The sequence below is a fragment of the Carlito syrichta genome, unplaced genomic scaffold, assembly GCF_000164805.1.
Source record: "Carlito syrichta isolate Samal-C Ts95f unplaced genomic scaffold, Tarsius_syrichta-2.0.1 Scaffold127756, whole genome shotgun sequence".
Taxonomy (NCBI): Eukaryota; Metazoa; Chordata; class Mammalia; order Primates; family Tarsiidae; genus Carlito; species Carlito syrichta.
In genome coordinates, this window is record NW_007071852.1 from 119,465 (window position 1) to 142,466 (window position 23,002).

A 23,002-nucleotide genomic window follows, 5' to 3' on the forward strand; every position below is an offset into this window, starting at 1 on the left:
TGGGCGACAGAGTGAGACTCCAACTCAAAAAAAAAAAAAAAAGAAGAAGAAATCACTCCATTGCCATCAGACAATAATTCCCCCTTTTTGGGAAAATGCATGACTCTTTGTAGTAACCCCTTCTCATGCTTAGCATTGTCTTGTCAACAGCACCTCACTCCCCCACACTCCCCCAGCCCTATTTTCTGCATTTTATCTGAAGCCCTTACAGCTACATTTAACATTTTTCCTTTTTTTTTTTCCTTTAGGGCAAAGAAGCTGATTTCCAGGGTCCACATAAGTCATTTTCTAATAAACTGGCCCCTCAACCTCTCCTCTCAGCCGGGTGATCTCAAGGCTTTTTTTTTTTCCTATTGACCAGTGATCTTAAGGGTCGCCTGGTCTCCTCAGAGCCCCCTGAGCTCTCCTACCATGTCCCCTCACTGGCTCTGAGGCCCAAGCAGGGCACCAGCGTGAGCCTCACTGCCCACACCTGCTCTCCATCACCTTCTATTTTATCTCTTCACTTTACTGACAGTCTTGCCTATACCAGGCAGAGAAGATGAGCATCTAGAATTATGCTTGGTATACAGTAGACATTTGGTAAATAACTGCTGAATGAATGAACCAGTGAATTAATCTGAGTGCCATAAACTATTACTCCAGTCATCTACAGATCAACACTTATCATAGACATCTTGGTACTATAGGTTCAGCGATATAATGGACACAGATAAGGAGAACAGCCCAAGTCTAATCGCTCAGAATCTGAACTTACACCAGCATCATTAACACAGAAGCTGTCCCTGTGCCCAGTGCTTTCAGACCTGTGTCATTCCATACACGATAGCTTTTCTAGCCAGGTTAGCCTTATTTTACAGTTGAGGATACTAGGGCCCAGAAAGGTTCACAATCAGCCCAAAGTCATGGGGCAGGTAAGAGTTAGAGCCAGGTTTTGGAAAGAAGCCTGCATGCAGATTCTCAAGCTCAGACTCACAGCACTGAAAGAAGAACTCATGTCCCATTTCGTCATTTTAGTTCTTGGACTTCTGTTGCCATTTTGATAAGAATTGTGTGTTCTAGAAGCCCAAATCTGATTTAGGTGGATTTAAGTGATTTTTACTAGGCCCAATAAAGTAATGACAGAATTAGTGGGTGTTCTTTTTTGTTTGATAGCGCCTGTAGTTTGAAAACATTAAAAAAAAATATCTGTTGCCACTGTTCAGTGGGGCTGAAATGTAATCCTATGACATAGCTGTGTGGGGGAGTTATCTGGGCCTAGACCTTGCCTCTTTGAGTACCCCTCTTTCCAGGCTGTGTACACCGTCATCCCACAGGCCAAGAAGTGAGGGGCACAAAAGTCTGCCCCACAAACTGAGACATGGGGCTTTCTAGGCCCAAAGGCAGAAACGAGCAGCCTCAAACCAGTCTTCTTCCCTCACTTCAGGGACTACACCTGAGGTCGAAGACAACCTGGCAGGGGTGGTCCTGGCTGAGACCATCTCTTTGGGGACCTCCCCAGAAGAGCCAACATACATGTAGACTTCCCAGAGCTGGGGGCAGGAGGCCTGATGTCAGACCAAATCCCAAGTGCCCTGCTGCTGTGGTTCTTTGCTCGGCATCTCAATCTCCCCATGCATCAGACACAGACATCAACAGCACCTCCTCCACAGGGCAGTGCTGAGGAGTCCCATCTGTGGCCCAGTACCTGGCACAGAGTTCAGTGCTCCATGAAGTGCAGGGTATGAATGTTGCTGTTGTCACTCTCAAGGTGCTTTCCATGTTGGCTGTATCACTCCAACCACAGCACGGAGAGGCAGGCATGGGGCAGGAGTCACTCCTCCTTCCCATGTGGGGACAAGTACAGAGGAATCGGGTGGATTCCCTAGGAGCCTCAGCCAGGGAGGCCAACCTGGCATGGGAATGGACTTCAGCTAAGTTCTGGAAGTGCCTGAGGCCGGCAACCCTGCCGCCCATGTGGACAAGGTACACTCAGCCTGGCTCCCACAGGAGAGCACTCTTCTCCGTGGATTGGTAATAGAATCCCATGCCTAGGCAGTATTTGGTGGCACCTCTCGTATACACAGAACGCACCCCTTTCTGCTTTCTATAAGCCTGGGAATGCCAGAGAACCGCTTGGAGAGAGACCCTCAGCCCGAGGCTTCCAGAATGGACTTTTAAAGGTGTCTCAGCATCTAGGTACCCAGGACAGAGATTGTTCGTCCTCAGCTTTGTAGATCAGCACCTAGCACATATTTGTCACAAACTGTCCAAGGCTCAAGAAAGGCAAGCAATCTTTCAATTACCACAGTTACTAAGCACCTACAAGATTCTGTGTGTAAGGGGTAGCTGTGGTGTGTCGGGAAGAAAAAGGAGGTATAGTCCCTTTGGGATTCAGAATCCAATTTCCTACCACCTGCATACACTACCTGCCCTCACCTATGGCCCACCATGAACCGGGAGACAAGATGCACCATGTACTTGTGTAGGCCTGGCTTCACGGCGACCTTGGCTCATGGAGTCAGAGTGCTTTGGAATCTCAAACAGGCGTGTGTGCTGGTTTGAGTAATTAATCTGCATCATAACTACACTGGAGTACTAATGCTAGATTCTACCCATCCCACGATCCCTCCTGACAACCAAAGATGCTTCCACATGGAAAAAGTGACAAGGGCAAAGCAAAACACGTCATCCTCATTTAAACAGCCTGGATCAAGGATTGCTCAGAAGGTCACTTTGGAAGAAGGATTTCCTTTCATATGATGGCTTTAAAACCATCTGTTGTGCTGTGCATTTTCAGGCATAATTCAGCCAAATGGATTCCAATCTTAGGCCAAGGTCAGCCTGAGATTGGAATCTGTTTGGTTGAACGTGCACACGCAATGAGGGCAATGCACACATTCCTTGTGTGCAATGAGGGCAAGGTCCTGACTTGCAAGGTGCTGGCCAGGCAGTAACAAAACAGATACACAGTTGCCACATATCAGTACTCTGTGTTGAGGAGTTACCTCTAAACAATAGAGCCCTTCACAGAGGTCTCCACAGCCTTCCAAATACAGTCCAATCTTAGCACAGCACAGAAACTTTTCAGGTATTGTCCCTGCTGGCAGCTCCCACCTCCTGGGCTGCTAAGCCCTCCCTATGCCCCATCCTCCACCTGGGCTGCCAGCCCACACCACAGCCACAGCATGTGTTTTCTCTCCTAAGTCTCCATGCCCAGCAATGCTGATCTGGTGCCCACTCCTTCTCACTTTCAGCTTGGCAAAAGCCCTTTGAGAGCAGGGCGAGGCCACCAGCTTAGGTCACCTGGTCAACTATCCCTAGGCAATGTTCACCAAATGTGGACCCCAGACTAGTAGCACTGGGATGTCACAGAAAGGCGAATACTCAGGCTTCCCCACCCCAGACTTCATGAGTCAGAACCTGATCCCAAAGCAAGCTACAGGTGGAGAACCATTGCTCTGAGGTATAGCACCTCTGAGAAGTTCCCGAGTTCAGCCCTCCTCCCTAGCCTGGGTTGCACACAGCACGACAACTGGCCCTGCATGTGCACTCGGTGCTGACAGTCACCTCACTCATCTCTGGCCCTTGAGACGCTGCAGAGCACCTGGCTCTCTAGTCCTCTAGCTAAACCAACGAATGAAACAACCACCAGCAATAACAAAACACTAGCCAGTACAATAAGCAAAGAAACAAATGATCACAAGTCATATACCTTACTTGTAGCTATGTGTTTCAGCTTGAATTTTTGAATATGGAAGAGCCCTGTCCCCAATTTGTTTTGTCTTATTTCCACAGAAAGATTTTTTTCTGGGAAAGTGTCAAGCTCCTTTGCAGGAGTGAACATTCTTGGAGAGACAGCATTCTCTTTCCCCAGACCCTCGTTTTAAGAAGTTCTACACTGTTATAGATGAAGCTAGCTCATTTTCCAACTGCTGGGGGCTCACAGCGATCTTGAACTTCTAGTTTCCCAGCATTTCCAAGTTTAAATGTTATCCTAGGGCCAATGTCATTGTAATCTTTTAGTTTTCACTGTGGCAAATGATTACAGAGCAGGAAGAGCAGAGAGAGGCTGTAGCTGGATGGCCCACTTCCAGACACACTACCCAGTCAGCATTCCAAGGACCAGAGGTTGACCTGTGGCACTCTCCCCAGCCCCCTTACCTAAGTAAGAGAAACGCTCCACTGAGTTCTTCTAGACACAAAGGTTTTTACATATTATCACAGAGTCCTGCCTGATGCAGCTGAATATGATGGTGAAAGTCTTTGGTGTGCTAGAATAGAGAAGAGCAAGAAGCCAAGCTGGGCCCAGTGTTCCAGCCTGCCGCGGGGCCCCAGAGCAACTGCACAGCTGACGCTAGACGCTCTGCAGTTCTCTAATTACTCAACCCATTTCCACCTGGAGGGGCTCCAGTGCCCAGCTCTAATAGACATTTCACAGCCTCAGCATCCTGACCTACAGGCTGCATGGGGTGGACACAAAGCAGGTGCACCCCCTTCCCCAGATTACCTTGGTTCAAGAAGACGGGGAAATACCGGTGTACACAGATAAGTCTCCAGCCCAAGATTATTCTGATCCATCTAGCACAGTGACTCTCATGCAAGGTCGAAGGATCCTGGAAGTCTCTGAGAGCCTCACAGGAAGTCAGTGAGACCCAAACAATGTTCCTAGTCACACTAAGACCTTACTGGCCTTGCTCACCCTCCTCTCTCACAAGAGCACCAAGAAGCTTTTCCAGAGGCCCCATGGCACACCACAACAGAGTGAATGTGGAAGCACATGAAAAAACCCAGACAGCTTCCAGTCAGATGCTAGATTTGGAAAAGTGTAAAACAACACCATGCTTCCCCCTACATTTTTTTGTTTGTTTTGGAGGGAAAAAAAGTGATTTTTAAAAAAATATATGTGCTGTTATTTATGGGAACATGTAATGAGGCTCACGATGTTATTTTTAAATAAAGTAATAAATATGTAATCATTCCTTTAGCTTTCATCCAATATGGCAAGTACCTACAGATTTAATCCACATCAACAAAAGCCCTTTGGGATCCTCAGTCATTTTTAAGAATGTAAAGAAGTCCAGAAACCAAAAAATTTGAAAACTGCTGTTTTAATGATAAATGAGATACATTTGTCAAGGGGCACTTAAGCACCCTATCTTGATAAGATCTAAAGGTCCCTTACCTTAAAATTATTGTTTTAACATAAATAAATAAAAAGTAAAATTAAAATCTCCGGCCTACCACCCAGTATCCAATTCCATCCTCCTGAGTGTCTCTGTGTGGTTTACAAGACAGGCACACTATGCAGAGAAGTGGGTTGCTCCGCATTTGGGAATATAGGCTCTGCAGCCCAACAGGCCATTGGAGTTCATTGATTATGGAGCAGGAAGAGCTTAGAGGGGCTGCACCTGCTGTGACATTCGTTGCCTTGGGTGACGCGGAAGTTGCTCAAGATCTCATCGTACCATGGGGAGGATAACAACAGCCCCCACGTCTGGGGTTTTCGTAAAGAGCTCAGCACAATGCCTGGCACACAGTAAATGTCAAATAAATGTCTCTCCTCGTCATCACCCTCACCACCATCACTGTCATCCACTTGTTTCTACAATCATGTCCCAGCTCTGCAGATTCTGAGCTCCTGAGTTCTGTTCAGCGAGCCACTCTGCCCCCGGTTATGGCTTGCTTCCTAAGGGGATGACAGGATGATTCACAACATAGGGCCATTCAAAGGGAGGGGGCTTCGCATTCAGTCTCACTGAGTCAGTGGCTGCCCTTTCCTGGATCCCTCATACTCCTGACTCAGACACAAGCACCTCTATGAACCCCTCATTCACAGTTACTCTGGGTCACGGAAGCAGCACGTGCCCAAAAGGTTGCCAGGGGGCCCCCACCCTACTTACTCAGTCTGAACAATAGTGAATCTCCCTACTCTGTGCCCAGCAGTCTCGTGGTCAGCTCTGCTCATATCTTACTGTGTATCTTTGTATGACAATAATTGTGTATTCTGGTCAGAAATGCTCTTGAGATGACACATGCTCCAAACACCTCTAGACTTTGTCTGCCCCCGCCTCCACCCCCATCAAGCTTAGCAACACAGCCTCACAGAACAGCACTGGCATTTCCACATGATGCTTAATGCTGTGGGCGCATAAATGTGTAAAGCAGTAAGAATCTGCCCCCCACCCCCACAAATCCTACTTCAATTTTTGTTATTTAAGTACTTTTTTTGGAGACAGGGTCTCACCATGTATTCCAGGCTAGACTAGAACTTGTGAGCTCAAGCGGTGCTCCCATCTCAGCCTCTAAATAGCTAGGAATACAGATTCATGCCACCATGTCTAACTCAAATTCTACTTTAAAGATCTCTGTCTGCTATGGGGGTATGGGAGTGTTACATTTGGAATCTTAAACTTTCTTTGTCCTGTTTGATTGAAAAACTTGTGGAAAAAGTGAAGAAGAAAGAGGAATATATTTATGGAGAGTTTTCTGTAGGAGGTGGCAGACACACGCTGATATACTTGCACAGCTATATCACATTTAACTCTCACAACAGTCCTATGAAGATGGAGTTATTACCTCCATTTATAGGTGAGGCCTCAAGCTGCCCACGTCCTAGAACAAGGAGAACCACTGTGGGATCCCAGGTATGTCTCACTCACAAATACTTACATTGATAGCACTGGGGACGGAAAAAAAAATCCCAAGACTCCAGCATGGTGTGGTTTTTCACATTGATGGTTCTTTTAAATTCCTGTTTTTCTTGGATGCAAAATTTTCCGCATAATTAATTGCCTTTGAAAATTACAGAGCAATTTCCCATTCACTGAGTTGGAAATGCCCCGTGAGAATGTAAAAGCCAACATGACTACAGGATATCTAACTTGAGAAAATGCCAGGGGTGGTGGGGGGGGAGTCTGGGGTCTCCCCATGTGAAGCAGGACTCTAAGCCTGTGAGATCCGGGTCCACAATGATCTGGGAGGTGGAGGGTGGGGGAAGGAGTGACTTCAATTCCCAATTCCCAGTGGCACTGAAGAGGCCTCAGAGCCAGGCTACTCCTATGAGAAGAGCCCATGTATGGGAGGAGACTCTCTGGTGTCATACTGCCCATTCCAGCCCTGACCTCCACAGGGTCCTCCTTAAGTCATCGGATGCTAATTAAACATAGGACATGCTTCTTTCCTTAAATATATGACAGCCATTGGGTAACGAAAGGTGCAAATTTCCACACACAAAAATGAGACTGCTCTGGGTCACAGGCTGTGGGAGCTTATGTCAACTGCAAAGTGTGCCTGATTGAAATAGGAAGTCCTAGCCGGGCTTGGTGGCCCAGCTCATAATCCCACGCCTTTGGGAAGCTGAGGTGAGTGGATTGCCTGAGCCTGTGGGTTCGAGACCCGCCTGGGCAGCGAGACCTCATCTCTACAATAAATCAAAAAATCAGTCGGGTGTGGTAACATGCGCCTGTAGTTCCAGATACTTGGAAGGCTGAGGCGGAAGGATCGCCGGAGCCCAGCAGGTCGAGGCTACGGTGGCCGGGAGCGGCCACTGCACTCCAGTCTGGGCGACAGAGTGAGACTCCAACTCAAATAAAAAAAAGAAAGAAAAGAAAAGAAATAGGAAGTCCTGTCTGCGCTGAGGCGGCCAGGACAATAAGGATCATTTCCAAAAGTGCTGCAGAAGGGGTGGGAGGTATATTTGAAAGAGGTCTCTGAGTCTCTGGATTTCAGACCATCAGGCAGCTGAGAGAGGCCTCGACTGATCCCCTCTGCTGCTCCATGCAGCCTGTACCTCTTCAAAAGGCACCTGTGTGCTCTGCCTCCCCAGTCTTCTCACTTATTAGCCACCAAGACACCCACAGGCATGGTACACTAGCTTCAGGTCCCTCAAGCCCAGACCTAGACCCAGCCAAAGGTGTCTCATCCACTGAGCAAGGAATGGAGTGCAAATGACTTGGAAGAAGGGAGACCTCAGCAATCAAGGCCTCCCTCAGCTGCCCACAGTCTTCGACAAGGTGGTCCGAAGTCCAGGATGCAGAGACTCCCTTCAAATCCCCTGTTCACCCCTTTCCATACTTCTGGGAAAGATGCTGATGTCTTGCAACCACCACACCTTTCCCCAGCACTGTACTTAAGATGGAATCCATACAACGGAGGGTTTCCTGATGATTAATGCAATGGCCACAGGGCAAGGAGAAGGTAGGAAGGCAAAACACCTAGATGACCCCAGCCTGGTGACATAACCATGGATTATTTAGAGCTGGTTGTCATTCTGTGACAGCAAAGAATTCATCTACCCTGTGAGATACATGGCCAGGCCCCTGACATCCACTGCCTTCGGGTAGGTGAGGGTCGAGGACTCTGAACTCAAATGACAGTTCAGCAGGGAGTTGAGGAATCCAACCCAGGTGAATGTGTGTGCGGGGGAGAAGGGCATGAGACTTACACATCTAGGACCCTTGCTGTCAAGCAGACTGTGCTCAATATATGTGCCTGGAGTAAATAATTGAGTTGGTAATAACAATAAAGCTAGAGTGGTCTGGGAGAATATATTTTTTTCCTATTTGTAGAAAAGACTCTTTCAAAATCTGTAAGCTGTCACAGAGAAACCACTCTATAACAAGCAATGAGTGCGCAAAAGGAAATTAGATAAAGTAAGAACTTAATGAGCTTGTATTACCTGAGTCGCTCCTTAAAAAATTTTTTTAAATGATGCTAAGAGGCTCTGATGGACATTATGTTCTAACACCTTGTGAAAACTGTCTTTAAAACTGCTGCTACCTTAGTTACTAAGCCACAAAGAACGTCTGGATTCAGAAGCTGGCCAGGATAATCATCCTGGCTGTCTAGAACTAAAGGTAGTAAGACTGAACAGTGTAAGAACATTGTATTCCTGTCTTGAGAGACAGTCGTTTGGAAATGGTGACAAAGCCCAGGTTTTGGAGTTAGCAAGACTGGGTTGATTCCCAATTCTTCCACATGGGAGCTGGGTGACACCCAGGCTGGTCACTCCACTGGTCATCCCTTTGCAGGTTGGTTGGGCTGAAGAGAGATCATGTTTGTGAGGTGTGTAGCTCAGGGCCACCCAGCATCCACACCTAGTGAATATGCTGTTGTTTTTACCTCCCATGCCTTCCTCAAATCCACACCACTGGGCCTCTGTCCTGTGACCACCACTGCTGCTCTCCTCCTTGCCACTCATCAGGCCAGACCAGTTCAGGAAACCTTGATGACAGCCCACTGAGTGGGCTGTTCTCACCTGCCACCGCATTTTGCACCTTCCTGCCAGAGACGACCGTATCATGCTGTAGTGACTGTGTAAGCTCCCACCTTTCTCTCAGCCTCACAGGTGAGATGCCAGGTCTTTATTCCTGGCACAGTAAGTGCAGGCCAGATGGATGGATGGATAGAGAAACGAATGGATAGGTGGGTGGGTGTGTGAGTGAATGGGTGGATGGGTAGCTGAGGGAGGAATACATTGAAGGAGGGAGTGGTGAATGGATGAACAAGGAGATGATGGATGGACAGATGAATAAATGGGTGCACAGGTGGGTGAATAAACAGTTGAATGGATAAATGGAAGGCGAGGTGGAGAGACAGATGGAGGGGTAGATGGAGGGTACACTTCCTATGTGCGAAATCCACTGTCCCTCTGAGTTTTCCTCCTCTGCCCTCTGAGTGACTGAAGTCAATGACTACCCCCTCCTTTTTTTAAGACTCTGTTCCCCTTCAGCTTTGCCAAATTCTTTGCTTATCTCTAACTTTCCAACTTCCTACCTCTCTATGGCCTCTTCAAAAACTTTTACTATAAACCTTGTGCACCCAAGGTTCAGTCTTTGGCCCATTTCTCTTCTCACCTGCTTTTTCTGGGGAACAAATCCTACCAAACAATTTCAACAACAACCTCTGTGTGGATGATTCTAAAATCTACCTTTATACCCTAGCCCCTTCTCTGAGATCTATTCATTTACTCAGTAAATATCTAGTAAGGACCCTCCATGGCATCTGGAAAGAGGGCTTCCCAACCCCCAACCTGAACTCACTGGTCACTGCAAGAGCCTCTCTATTGGCCTCCCAGTTGCCATTCTTTCCTACTACAATCCTGCCCACATGCTGTTTCCTTCTGGGAACTCTCTGATGCTCTCCTAAACCTTTGATGGATAAAATCCAACATCTCAGCATGGCACCAAAGGCCTCAACACCTTGTCTTTTTATCACAGAGTTTTCTTCCTCTACCTCCAGGACAGGCCTCTAGGCCCATACTTCCCACCCCACCACTGTGTCCCCCCAAAACGGAGCTTCCTCCTTCTCTGTTCACTTTTCTGCTTCTCTGTGGCCACCGAAGCCTAACCTGAATGCAGCTCCTGCACCATGACACCCCTGCCCCAAAGAAATATAGGTTTCCTGGGCAGATTCCATTCCATTCCTTCTCCGTCCGCTTTTTACACTCAAAGATGGTAAAAGACAGTCTGGTGCCAAGACTCCATCTGTCCACATGGAGCCAATAATCAACACAATATGCAAATGCAAAGAAAAGGAATCCCTGCTTCTTCTTGTCTCTGGGCCAAGAATGGCAAAATTGACTTTGGGAGGATGTGGGCTGGTAAGGGAAGAAAACGAGGAAAACGAGACAGAGACCCTGAGCTTGGGGAGGCACAGGGAGGTGGTCTGCTGGAGAGAGGGGGAGAATGAGGAATAAAACTAGACAGACACTTTTTGGTGACAGGCTCCAGCAGGAGCAGACAAATGGTTTCACACCTGCCTCTGCCAAAGGAGAGATAAGGAAAGAGATACAAGGCGATGAGATAGGGCAGGTCCTAGTTGGCTCCTGCCTGATTCACAGCTTAGGTTATCCGCAGGAGCCACTGAAGGAGCTCTGACACTGCTGTGTGGGCTGAGTGGCCACACATCAGGGGGTACAGGCAGGAGTCGAGGCTGGAAAAGCCAGCAAGAAAATGCCCCTTCCCGCCTGATAGAGTCAAACCTCTCTGCTGGCACCCTTGATCTTCTTTCAGGGTTTTGATGAGTCTGTCACAGGCACCTAGGAGTCCATCGAGCCTCCAGAGCAGGCACGGTGGCAGGCAGCTCGTGCAGCTGGGGCACATTAAAAATGAGACATTCAGCACTCTGAATGCTCTGCTAAAGACACCCATGTAATCATTCGAAATGAAAACTGTTCAAATGAACTGGAAAATGTTTTACTTGTATTTTCTCATATTCCCGAACCTTTCTTTCCATGGTTCAAAAGTTTGCATTGTCTAATTGCTGATTTCCATTTGTGAATGAATCAGTGTAAAATAAAATTAAGAGCCAAATTAATCTACCCATCTAGTTTTAGGCATTAATTATCCTCTAAGTCATTTTCTCCTGCGCTTGCTGCGTGTCAAGGCAAGCCTGAACACAGTGATGTAGAATCCATTTTTTGACTCAGGAATTTAAGCCCAAGCAGGAGAGGATGTCCTTGATCTCTAAGATCCACAGTTTATTGTGGGGAGGGTCTGATTCCAGGCAAGTGAAACACATTTCTCACCTTGTAAAGTGGCACTAACTCTGTCAGACCAAATAAGCTACTAAAGGAGAAATTTGCTGCATAGTTTTGTGACATGTCTCCTCAATTGCCCTAGTTGACAAATTAACAACCATATGTTTTCTCTCAGTATAACGGGGTCACCTCCAGTGTGGCAAGTGTGGTGCTGGCTAGGGCAGAATGTTGAAAATTGCACGTGCTGTTCTGGAGCTGTGCCAAGGAAGACCTTCCTGGTTCTGCTAAAAATATCCCATGGCCTCCAGGATATGATTATAGAATCCTCAGTCTCTGGGGAATGGTAGAACCATATACTTGGTGACTTGATCAAAGTCACTGCTCTCAGAGACTATGGGGATGGAGAGCCGGATGGGGCCAAAAGAGCCTTGGGGAGAGAGTGCACAGAACCCCTAACCCATCAGCATTATCAGAATTTTTCTAAAAAGAGTGAAGTATCCTTGACTCAGCACTGTTGACAAGAAAGAACACAAATGCAACATTCGATTGCACCTAGCAACACACTGCCAGGAAAAGGACAGCCTGGGCTGTTGGTGTTCAAGGTGGAGGGCTGGTTCTGGCTGGAACCCCTTAGGACTTAGGACACAGCCTCCCGGGGCAAAATGTCATACTTTGGGAAACAACAGTTGCATATGTAAATATGAACTAAGAGTTGGTATTCAGTTGTTCAAGGATGCACCACCTTTGGTATATCTGCAGAATGGCCAAAAGTGCAAGACCACCAAATCACCAAGCAAGCCCTGGGCTGTTCTCAACAGCGATCCCATGTAGCAGCAGCTAAAGCCACCAGGCAAGTGGGCAGCTTAGTGTCCTCACGCTCCCCCATTGTTTGGCCTTGGAGGCAGAATGGACTTTGGAATTTACCTCTGTGATTCTTAAATGAAAACAGGAGGGGACATGCTCAAGGGCACATGGAGGACCTCTTGAGAGATTAATTACAAAAATAAAGAGATAGGAACATATTTGTGACACCTTGAGAGAGTGCTCAAGTGCTGAGCTTATTCTGGATGTCAGAGTTTAGGAGAAAGGAGGGATGATGTAAATTTAAATTATGTATCTATAACCATATATACATTAAATTATGTATATATAACTAGGAATAAAAGGTTATGCTTCCATTCAGTCAAACCCAGTTCTGACATCCTCCTAGGCACCAAGAAAAGTAACCAGAGGAAAACTGGCAGGGAAGACACTGCTTCAGGGGAAGAATGTGAGGCTTTTAAACTCCATCACACCCTTCTAATAGTACCTCTGCGTTTGCTTTTCTGAAGACAAGCTTGGAGGCCCAAACAGTCAAGCTTTGACTCTCCCCAACCACCCCAAGGGGAAAGGAACCTGTCAGCTTCCCTAAAAGGGAAAAGGAAAAAGGAAAACAAAGTCAAAAGGAAAGGCGCACGTTGCTTCTCATCTGTTTGAAGGCACAAGGCGGAAGAGAGACAGGTTCTGCGCAGAGGCACTGTTGGACCCTGGGGAAGGAAACCTGTAGGCCCTGAGTTGGAAAACATTAAGTTCAGGGAAGTTTTAATGAGCCCGAGCAGCTCTTTGATAGTTGCTGATGTCAAGATGGAAACGGAGCATTTGAAAGTGTGGACTTTCGAAGAATGTGGTTTTTAGGAAGCAATTTCCCTCTTGGTCTCTTCCCTTTGGGGCTGTCAAATGAGGCCCTAAGTCATCACAGCAATGATGGGGTTAGGGTTACAGCAGCTGTACCCTGAGCCCCTCAGAGCCCCCAGCTCCAGCTAGTACCAGCTGCTGCTCTGGGTGGTAACAACACCCTCACCGAGATGGGTTGGGAAGGGATGGCATAAAAGGCATAAAATTAAAGACAAGATTAATAAAATCTCAAGAAAGAAAACACCGCTAGCCAACCTAGCAGCTCAGATTACATTTACCACATCTGACAGGGAGGGCGTAATCATGAGGAATAAATCCAGGCTCTGGGAAGAAATTATGGGCTAAATAACTTAACAACGGTAACACCAGGAAAGTCACCGATTCACCTTCCCAGCAAAGACTCAGGACAGGGTATACAACTCATCAATCACACTGAGACAAATTTCACTTGGGCGAGCCCCAGGACAGTGTGCCTCTGAGTTATTTCCAAAACAACAGCACAAACTCTGCCTCCAGTCCTACCTTCTGGCCCAGGGAGCTCCCCCGCTCACTGCACAGTAGCTGCACCCACCCCATCCCGACCTCGCTTTACTCAGGCACAGGCAGTAATCAGGCAAGGGCTGTCTGTCCCCCTGTTGTACGTTCTGCCCCATCAGTTGAGTTCACTTCCTCATGTTGCAGGTGTTTTAAACAGTTCCTGGAACCTGTTCTTCCTACCAGGGAGGCCTTAGTCTGAGGTCCCAGACAGCACCCAGCCCATTCCATCATCTGCAGATTCCTCCTTCCACCTGCCCCAGAGCACTCCAAGTTCCCACATCTAAATTATTCTCACTGAAGTTTAGCAAGGAAAGCAACTAATCTAAGGAATTTACACCAACCCGCCAAGGATTTTCTCTTTTTAGAAGAGCAAGCTAGGGAATGCAAATTATCTGCTAGGCATGGACTTTCAGCCTCTGCCAGAGGGATCCCAGACCTTCTCTGGCCCTCATGTGTAAGATAAACCTGGGAGGAGAGAAGGAAAAGGCTCCATCACCACCAGCTCTCCTACTTCCTAGTCATGATTCAAGGTAAGAAACTCATCCATGCATACAGCTTCACCATCTCAAGGCAGGACCAAAAGCCCAGGTCTCCTGCCTTGGACCCATCAGTAGGCAGGAAAAATCTTATTGTACAGACAGGGAGAAGTCGTGTGGCTTTAAGCCAAGTAAAACTCTAAAAACCCAGCCCTACTCCCAGAAGGGGAACCCCTTCTGCTCAAAGGCTAAAGGGCCCCAGGAATTTGGGTTTCAGATCCAGGGATCTTCAAGATCTCTACTTCCTCCCCTCGCTGCACACCAAATAAATCTCCTACAGCTTCTCCCTGTCCTGCTTCTTGGCCACATTCATTTCAACAAGAGATTCTTTGGTGCCCTAACCAACTGGCTTCCCTAGGTTACTGGCTTGCTGAGGCCCTGCCTCTTCCACAGGACCTTTCTAGCACACATGATCCTAGTCCACAGCTAAGAGGGTTTGCATGGGCCAGGGGCTTGGAAGTGAGAAAGAGTCCTTGAAGTTGCACTGCCGGAACACCTGCCTCCTCCCAAATGCAAACTCTGCAAACTCTGTTCATATGAGTTTGGTCATTTGGTCCTCTGAATCCTTTCTCATATAGCAGAGGTCACCTGCTTCAAACTTCAAAAAGAAGGTGGGAGGACATTACTCCCAAAAAATCCCCAGCATAAGAGACATACAGATAACAAGGACTTTCAACTTACTTTGGTTATTACTGGAGCTGGTTTAAGGAGATAGTGGGATCCCCTTCTACCAGAATAAAACTTAAGTTGGCCAGAAATGCAGGAAACCAGAATCACACCTCACACATTTTTCCTGCTCTCAGCTCCTTAGAAATGAGGTTATAAGCAAACAAGCAGGTGTTCACACTCTCATCTGCTTGTCTACCTGTTTAACATATATCAAAGATGGCACTGAAGCCTCCTGGATTTTACCCGGGGGACAAAGTACAGGTATTGTCCATTATGATACCCCAATCTACTTGCTTTGATCAGTAACTGAATTAAACCCCAGGTTCTGGAAGGACATACATCAAACTGTTAACAGTGGTTGCCTGAGGCTTGGGATGTGAGCAGAGGGAAGAGCTAATTTCTTTACCTAATTCTAATTCTCTTTACCTAATTCTAGATTGCTTTTGTCCTTTTTATACAGAGAATATGTTCATAGATTCCTTTAGACATTAAAATAAATTAGAAATAACCAAAAAGGAAAAATAAGTGAATGTTTTCAATATCGGGGTTTAGGCTGGACAGGGTTTCTGATGGAGGCTGAAATCTCAGCAAAGGGTTGAGTGGGAAAGTGCCCATTCTTTGTAGCCACAGAATGGCCCAGAACACATCCGGGCATTCAAAGTTCTCCTTTGAATGGATACGGCTGGATGGATGGATGGATGGATACTGCTCAGTTTCTCTCACTGGTCTCTTCTCGTTTTCTGTCCCTGAAGGTCAGGAGCCTCCATACCTCCAGCCAACTCTACTCTTGACTTAACCCCTGGCAGCCCCTCAGACCTTGAGGAGTGGGCCCGTGCCTCCAGGTCACCTTGCCACAGGGGACCTTTTCACATGCGAGGTACCCAGGGACTGCAGCAGTGTTTTACCTCATGCCAGCACCCCTCAAAGCATTACTGAGTATGGAATCTTTCCCAGTGTGAGAACCAGAACAGCTTTTGAAGAACCACGTGTCAGAGGCAGGGTTCAGGTTTTTGCCAATCCATTCAAACAAACTGCCCTTGCCTCCCTTCCCTACCCTGGTAGATGCACAAAGTGAGAACTTGGCAGCCAAAGCAACTGCCAAGGCTCTCCCAGTCACCTCATTAATCATTGCTGCCAGTGCACTTACCTGCAGATGTAATTCGTCTTGCAGGAATCCTGTAGATTCAGACAGTTGGGCTTCTCCCTCTCTTCATAGGAGCACACGGGAACGATGGTCTGTCGCCTCCGCTCTGTGCAGGCGATGTCCCGGCAGGAGCAGAAGAGCATCCCGTAGCTGTGCTTGGCCGGGACCTTGTCAAAGAACTGCCGAAGGGCCTTGTGGCACTTGCGGCGGTTGCAGACATCAGTGGACATGCTGGTGGTACACGGGGTGATGTACGCAGACCTGTACTTCTTGCAGGTGTCGTCGAGGTTGCAGGCCTTGGCCGCGTCCAGACAGTTGTTCCCCTTGGGAATGTGTTCCACTGCAAATGCAAAGAAAGACAGGCATGGTCACAGTGCTCGGCTCCGGGCCCGCTCGCACTTACTTCATTTTAATTGAGATCTTGCCATTTACCTGGCATGGCCGGCAGCTCTAGAACTTAATGAATTTTGAAGCTAATAACTTAATGACTTCATGACAAGAAGAAAGTGCTAGGAGTACAAATGCCGAAAGTCCACAGCAGCACACAAGCCCCTAGGACTCCCTCAGATGTCTAATTAGGAGGTACCAAGTGAGGCCAAAGGAGTTCAGGCACCTGCCTGACTACCTGCACACAAGGCAAATAAGTTTCCAGCTCCTGATTGGTACACTGAAATTAGGATAAAATTTAAAAAGCAACAAATTATATATTTGTTCATGATATGGTATATCAAATGATATGCTGAATGCAAGTATAATTGCCATACAATCCTCCAGGAATATAATTATGTAATAAATGCATATAGCACATGCTAATTACTATATGATTACAGAGTAATTACATGGTTATTTGAGCCCAGAAGACAAAATATTATGCCAAGCTCTCTAAACAGGAAGAAGCAACTACAACGAAGATGTATTTAAGTTTTAGCTCACAGGCCATTGGAAGAATACCAGAATAAATCGTGTAAAAATCTGCAAACCTCAATTGCCACTTAACTCGCTACACACACGATGTGAGCTCTGTGAGGTTTCGGATTAGAAAAAGTCAACTAGTATTTTGGATAGAATTTCAACAATCTCACAAGCCACAGGCAGGAATATCACAAAGCACATACTGCCTTCCACCCAAGCCCTCTGTGCCCGTGCTGCTGAAGAAGCCAGTGCTGTCCATGCCAGGTTGCCCGTGCTGTCTGGAGAGAGAGCCTGGTGGTGTGGGGCAGGCAGGGCAGGGCCAAGTCCAACAGGCAAAGCCAAAGGAAGAATGGACAAAGGGAATTACGCTCAGTTCCTATTATGGAGGGAGAGAAAAACGATGAAAAAAACTTTCCAGAACCAGTCATAAGGTGGTCCACGGAACACTGATAATTAGGTATAGTAGTAACCCCGCTGGAAAGAGGAGGGCGGTAGCAGGCAAGCACAAAACATCTGTGGGATTAGACGGCCCCCAACAAGTTCCTCCTGAAGCTCAGCCCCTCTGTGGAAGGACTCCCTTTCATTCTGTCTGTGCGCCCCCTCGTCAACGGGGACGAGGAAGGCATTTAGGAAATGACAAGAGCCTGAAGAATTGACAAGAGAGGAGAAGGTACAGTTGGGCCAGGTAGGCGTGACGGGCACTGCATGTCTAAAGGACACACAGTCTATTATTCAACCATAAGAAAGAAAGATATCCTGCAAACTGTGACAACACGGATAAACCTTGAGGACATTATTCCAAGTGAAATAAGCCAGTCACAGAAGGGCAGACACGGCATGAGTCCACATATATGAGGAATCTAAAATAGTCAAACTCATAGAAGCAGAGAGTGGAATGATGGTTGCCAGGGGCTGGGTAAAAAAGAAGTGGGTAGTTACTATTTACAGGGAATAACGTTTCAGTTACACAAGATGAATAAGCTCTAGAGATCTGCTTTACAGCACTGTGCCTATTGATATCAACAGTGCGTTGTACACATAAAACCTTTGTTAATAGGGTAGATTGAGAGTGAAATGTTTTTACTGCAAATAAATAAATAAATAAAGGGTGCGGAGAGCAAGTCCAACATCTTAGGGAAAGAAAAACTCTCGCTCTACTGAAGATGTGTCTTGCTTTAAGGAAATCTATTATGCAAACATCGATGAAATCATGATATTATACCCTGGCATCATGAGCCATGTCTTATTGTGTCTCAGATTCATGTTTCTGTCTGTGACATCTGAGTCCAACAAGCTTAATGTGAAAGGCAATGAACGAGACATCCAGCTCTTCTCAGGAGAGCAGTGTAGGAAGTTAGCAGCTGCACAGCCATTCCTGCTGTTTTAACAAGCACACCTGGTACTGTTTCTCCATTGTGCTCTTCCCAGTCATGTTTCTCGCTGGCTCCTCTGTTTCCACACTCAGAAGTTTCTAGGACTCAAGGAGTGAAATAGTCACTATGTGCCCTGACATGGCCACCAGGGCCTCTAAGCCTAGGCAACACTTCTAGGCTTCTCCTCTATTGAGACTTCCAATTTTGTGCTGTTGAGCCCAAGGGTAGTGATTTATATTCTTGAAGGTCCAGAGTGCACTAGGTTTATAAATTATGCATTTTTGATGATAATCTAAAATAAATTAATATGACCATCTTCTGGATCATCTGGATTAGGCTCTTAAAGCTGGATATTGGTACACAATTTCACTACCTGCATTTACATTTGCATTGGTGTCTAATGGCACTATATGGTCTCTAACTAAAAGGAAAAAGATAGAGGCATAGAGGTAGATTAATACTTAAAGGATATGACCAGTGATATATGAACAAAGAGTTCATGTAAGTTCAAATGGGAAAAAATGGCTGGAGAATTAACTCATCACACAGCACCCAGTAATACAGACCTGTCAAATGCCAAAGAACCCATTGCTGAAGAAAAGGACTATATTTAGACTGTAAGCACTAATTTAGCTTCAGCAAAACAATATCATCCCTTACACTAAATTAATATTATTAGCCTGCATTTCTTTATTTTCAAAGTTTTGTTCATATTTAATTTGCTTGTGTTTCTTTTATAGTCACATAAAAGCAAAGAACATATAGTTTTATGTTTATAAATTTCCAACAACACCATAATAAAAGTAATGAAACTCAACACGTGATATCCAGGAAATTTCTCTTTCTCTGAGAGTAGTCCTCAAGCTTATACACAAGCTTAAAAATGGTCTAGTGTATACCTTCTTTTTTATAAGAATGTTCATTGTCTTTTTAAAGTACTTAGAACTAGATAAGCTATTAAGTTATTCTTTTTAATATTGTCAAAAGAGAAAAGCAATATTTTAAATGAAAAGCTTTGCACAAAGTGAAAATAGGGTGAGCCACTTTATGTCTAAACCAATTGCCGTTGTTTACTTCTTTCAGCTATGGGTGTGACTTAGCCTTGCTTCTTGCTGATTCTGTTTTCATCCTTATATAACTTTGCTGGAGCACCATCTCCTTTCCATTATTTCAGAGCCTGTGACAAATCCCAGAATGTACAACTTGGCACATTTAGAAGAGAAAAATCAATTAATTACATGCAATTTTCTTTTTGTTTCTGACTTTCATTTACACAAAATATTTTCAGGACCCTTCCCAACTTGGTATATAAGGCCAGCATTACTCAAGTACCAGAACTCAACAAAGACAAAAGAAGAAAATCATAAACTGATATTCCTTATGAATATAGATACAAAAATCTCAAAATTTTAATAAAGTGTATTTAGCACTATGTTAAAAGACGTGGCCTACTAGGGTTTATCCTAAGAATGCAAGGTTGGTTTAAATTTACAAATTAAAGTTATAATTCTCCACATTAGCAGCACACATTAATAGAGGAAAATCATACAATTATTTCAATAAAGAAAAAAAAACTAAACAATTTCAATGCTCATTAATAATGTTTTTTTTTTTTTTTTCTTTTTGAGTTGGAGTCTCACTCTGTCACCCAGACTGGAGTGCAGTGGCCGCTCCTGGCCACCGCAGCCTCGACCTGCTGGGCTCCGGCGATCCTTCTGCCTCAGCCTTCCAAGTAACTGGAACCACAGGAGCGCGCAATAATGTTTTAACAAAATAAGAATAGAAAAGGCCGGGTTCGGTGGCTCAGCCTGTAAGCCTGCGCTTTGGGAGGCTGAGGTGAGTGGATTGCCTGAGCCTGCGGGTTCAAGACCCGCCTGGGCAACTTGGCAAGACCTCATCTCTACAACAAATAAAAAAATTAGCCAGCCGTGATAGCGCACACTGTAGTTCCAACTACTTGGAAGGTTGAGGCGGAAGGATCGCCGGAGCCCAGCAGGTCGAGGCTGTGGTGGCCAGGAGCGTGCCACTGCACTCCAGTCTGGGCGATAGAGTGAGACTCAAAACAAACAAAACAAACAAAAAAACAAACAAAAAAAAAGGAATAGAAAAGAAATCCTCAATCTGATAAAAAGCAGCTATTGAAAACCTACAGCTAAAATCATATATAATGATAAAATATTGAATGTTTCCCCCTAAGTTCAGGAACAAGAGATGTCCATTCCTACCACTTATACTCAATATTGTATGGAGGTGCTAGACATGGCAATAAGGCAATGAAAATAAATAAAAGGTACAAAGGAAGATATCTCTGTTTGCAGATGACTTGAAAACCCCTAATAAGTCTATAAAATGACTATTAGAACTAATAAGCTAATTTAATAAAGTTGAAGAATACAAAGTCGCTATATAAAAATCAATTGTACTTTTTTAAAACAGTATTATTTTTATTGATACCTAACATTTGTGCATTACAGAGAACACATGATATTTTGATACATGCATAGATTATGCAATGATCAAATCAGAGTACTTAGAACATTTTTAAATTTACATGTTTAATTTTTTTAATTTTACATTTAATTGACAAATAATAATTGTATATATTAATGGGGTAAAATGTGATGTTTTGGTATGTGTTTGACATTGTGGGATGCTTAAATCAAACTAATTAATATAGCCCTCATTTTCATACATTACCACAAAAAAGTTAGAATATCAAATTTTAAAATACAATTTTATGTACAATAGCACAAAAAAATTTAAAAAGAACACTTAAGAATGCATGTAACTAAGACCTCTATAATGAAAAACATTGCTGATATAGAAGACCTGATAAATGGAAATACATACCATATTCATAAGTCAGAAGACTCCATATTATTAAAACTTAATTAATAGCTTATATAGTTCTAACATCTTTAAAAAGGCAACTTACATTACTATAACAAAGAAGGTATACACTTGGCCAATTTTTTTAAACTTGTGGATATCTATTGGCAAGCAGATTCTAAAACTTATATGGTGAAAGACGGTGGCGCAGTGAGACTCAACACCCGTTAAGGCCAAGAGATTTTAATGGGACGAGCGGGGTGGCTACAGAACCTGAGAATTAGGTTGCAGCATGGAGGCAGGGTGTGGCAGGTTTTATAGAAATTTAAAGCGACCTGTCGGTTACCTATTGGTCGGCAGGTAAGGCATTTTTGGGATTGGTAGGGGCATGCGCGGGAATGGTGGGCCTTGTAGTGGAAGAAGAACCTGGAGAGCCTTATCCGAGCCTCCATGTTAGTTTGTCCCGGTGCCTTCTTAGGCGGGAGGGCCATTTTAGGTGGGGGCCACGCCTAGGCTTAGCCTTTGGAGGGGGCGGGTTGGTTCCTCGTGGCTGGCTGGGGCCTTTCATATGGAAATTCAAAAGACAAAAGTATCTAAATGAATCTGAACAATAAAATTGAAGAACTTACACTAACTGTTCTCAAGGTTTACAATAAAGCTACAGTTATCAAGACAGTGTAGTATGACACAGGCACAGACAAATCGAACAATGGGAAAAAAGACAGAAGTCAGAGATATACCCACATGTCTACAGTCATTTGATTTATGACAACAATACTAAAGAAAACCGATGGGGAAAGGTGGTGTAGTCTTTTCAATAAATGATACAAAAATAATTTGATAATAATGTATTTAAAAAACCTTCAGCCGGGCTTGGTGGCTCAGCCTGTAATCCCAGCACTTTGGGAGGCTGAGGTGAGTGGATTGCCTGAGCCCGTGGGTTCGAGACCCGCCTGAGCAACTTGGCGCGACCTCATCTCTACAATAAGTCAAAAATTAGCCAGGCATGGTCGTGCGCGCATGTAGTTCCAGCTACTTGGAAGGCTGAGGCGGAAGGATGGCCGGAGCCCAGCAGGTCGAGGCTGCGGTGGCCAGGAGTGGCCACTGCACTCCAGTCTGGGCGAGTGAGACTCCAACTCAAAAAAACAACCCCCCCCAAAAAAAAACCCTCAATCTCTACTTCACACTATATACAAAAATTCATATGAATGATCACAGACTTAAAGCTAACATCATAAAACTTTTAAAAGACACCTAAGATAATCTTGGAGATACACAAAGTTTTTGAGATAGGACAACAGAAAGCAATAACCATAAAAGAAAACAAACTGTTAAGTCAGAGTTCATCAAAATTTAAAACAGATCATGAAAAGACATTGCTAAGAAAATGAACAAAACAAATCACAAAGAGAAAATATTCATAGAACATATTATCTGACAAAGGACTGGGATCTAAAATATGTTAAAAATGCCTAAAACTCAGTAATAAAAAAGAAAACAACCAATTTAAAAATGAGTCAAATATTTGAACAGACACTTCAGAAAAGAAGATATATGAATGACTAATAAGCACATGAAAAATGTTCAACATCATTAGTCATCAGGGAAATGCAAAATAAAACCACAATGAAATATACTGCACATCCACTATAACGGTTAAAATTAACCACTGACAACAGTAAATGTTATTTTTTAAAAATAGAACTCCTAGAATTTCCATACATTGCTGATGGGAGTGGAAAATGGTTTAATCACTTTGGAAAAATGTGGGGCAACTTTTTATAAAGCTAAACATACACCTAGCCTATGACCTAGAAGTTCCACTTTTAGGTATTTATCCAAGAAAACTAGGAACATATGGCCACAA

General features: G+C 44.9%; 1 protein-coding gene across 1 annotated transcript in view; it reads right to left on the minus strand.

Moving 5' to 3' along the window:
• Positions 1–23,002, minus strand: part of LOC103250284 (GDNF family receptor alpha-1-like) — a gene marked incomplete at its 5' end in the record, with an annotated part of 76,828 nt that overhangs the window by 46,158 nt on the left and 7,668 nt on the right. The window contains 2 exons of the mRNA XM_021707947.1: positions 16,025–16,361; positions 17,404–17,577. Of these exons, the coding sequence (XP_021563622.1) occupies positions 16,025–16,361; positions 17,404–17,577 (511 nt within the window). The remainder of the gene's footprint in view (positions 1–16,024; positions 16,362–17,403; positions 17,578–23,002) is intronic.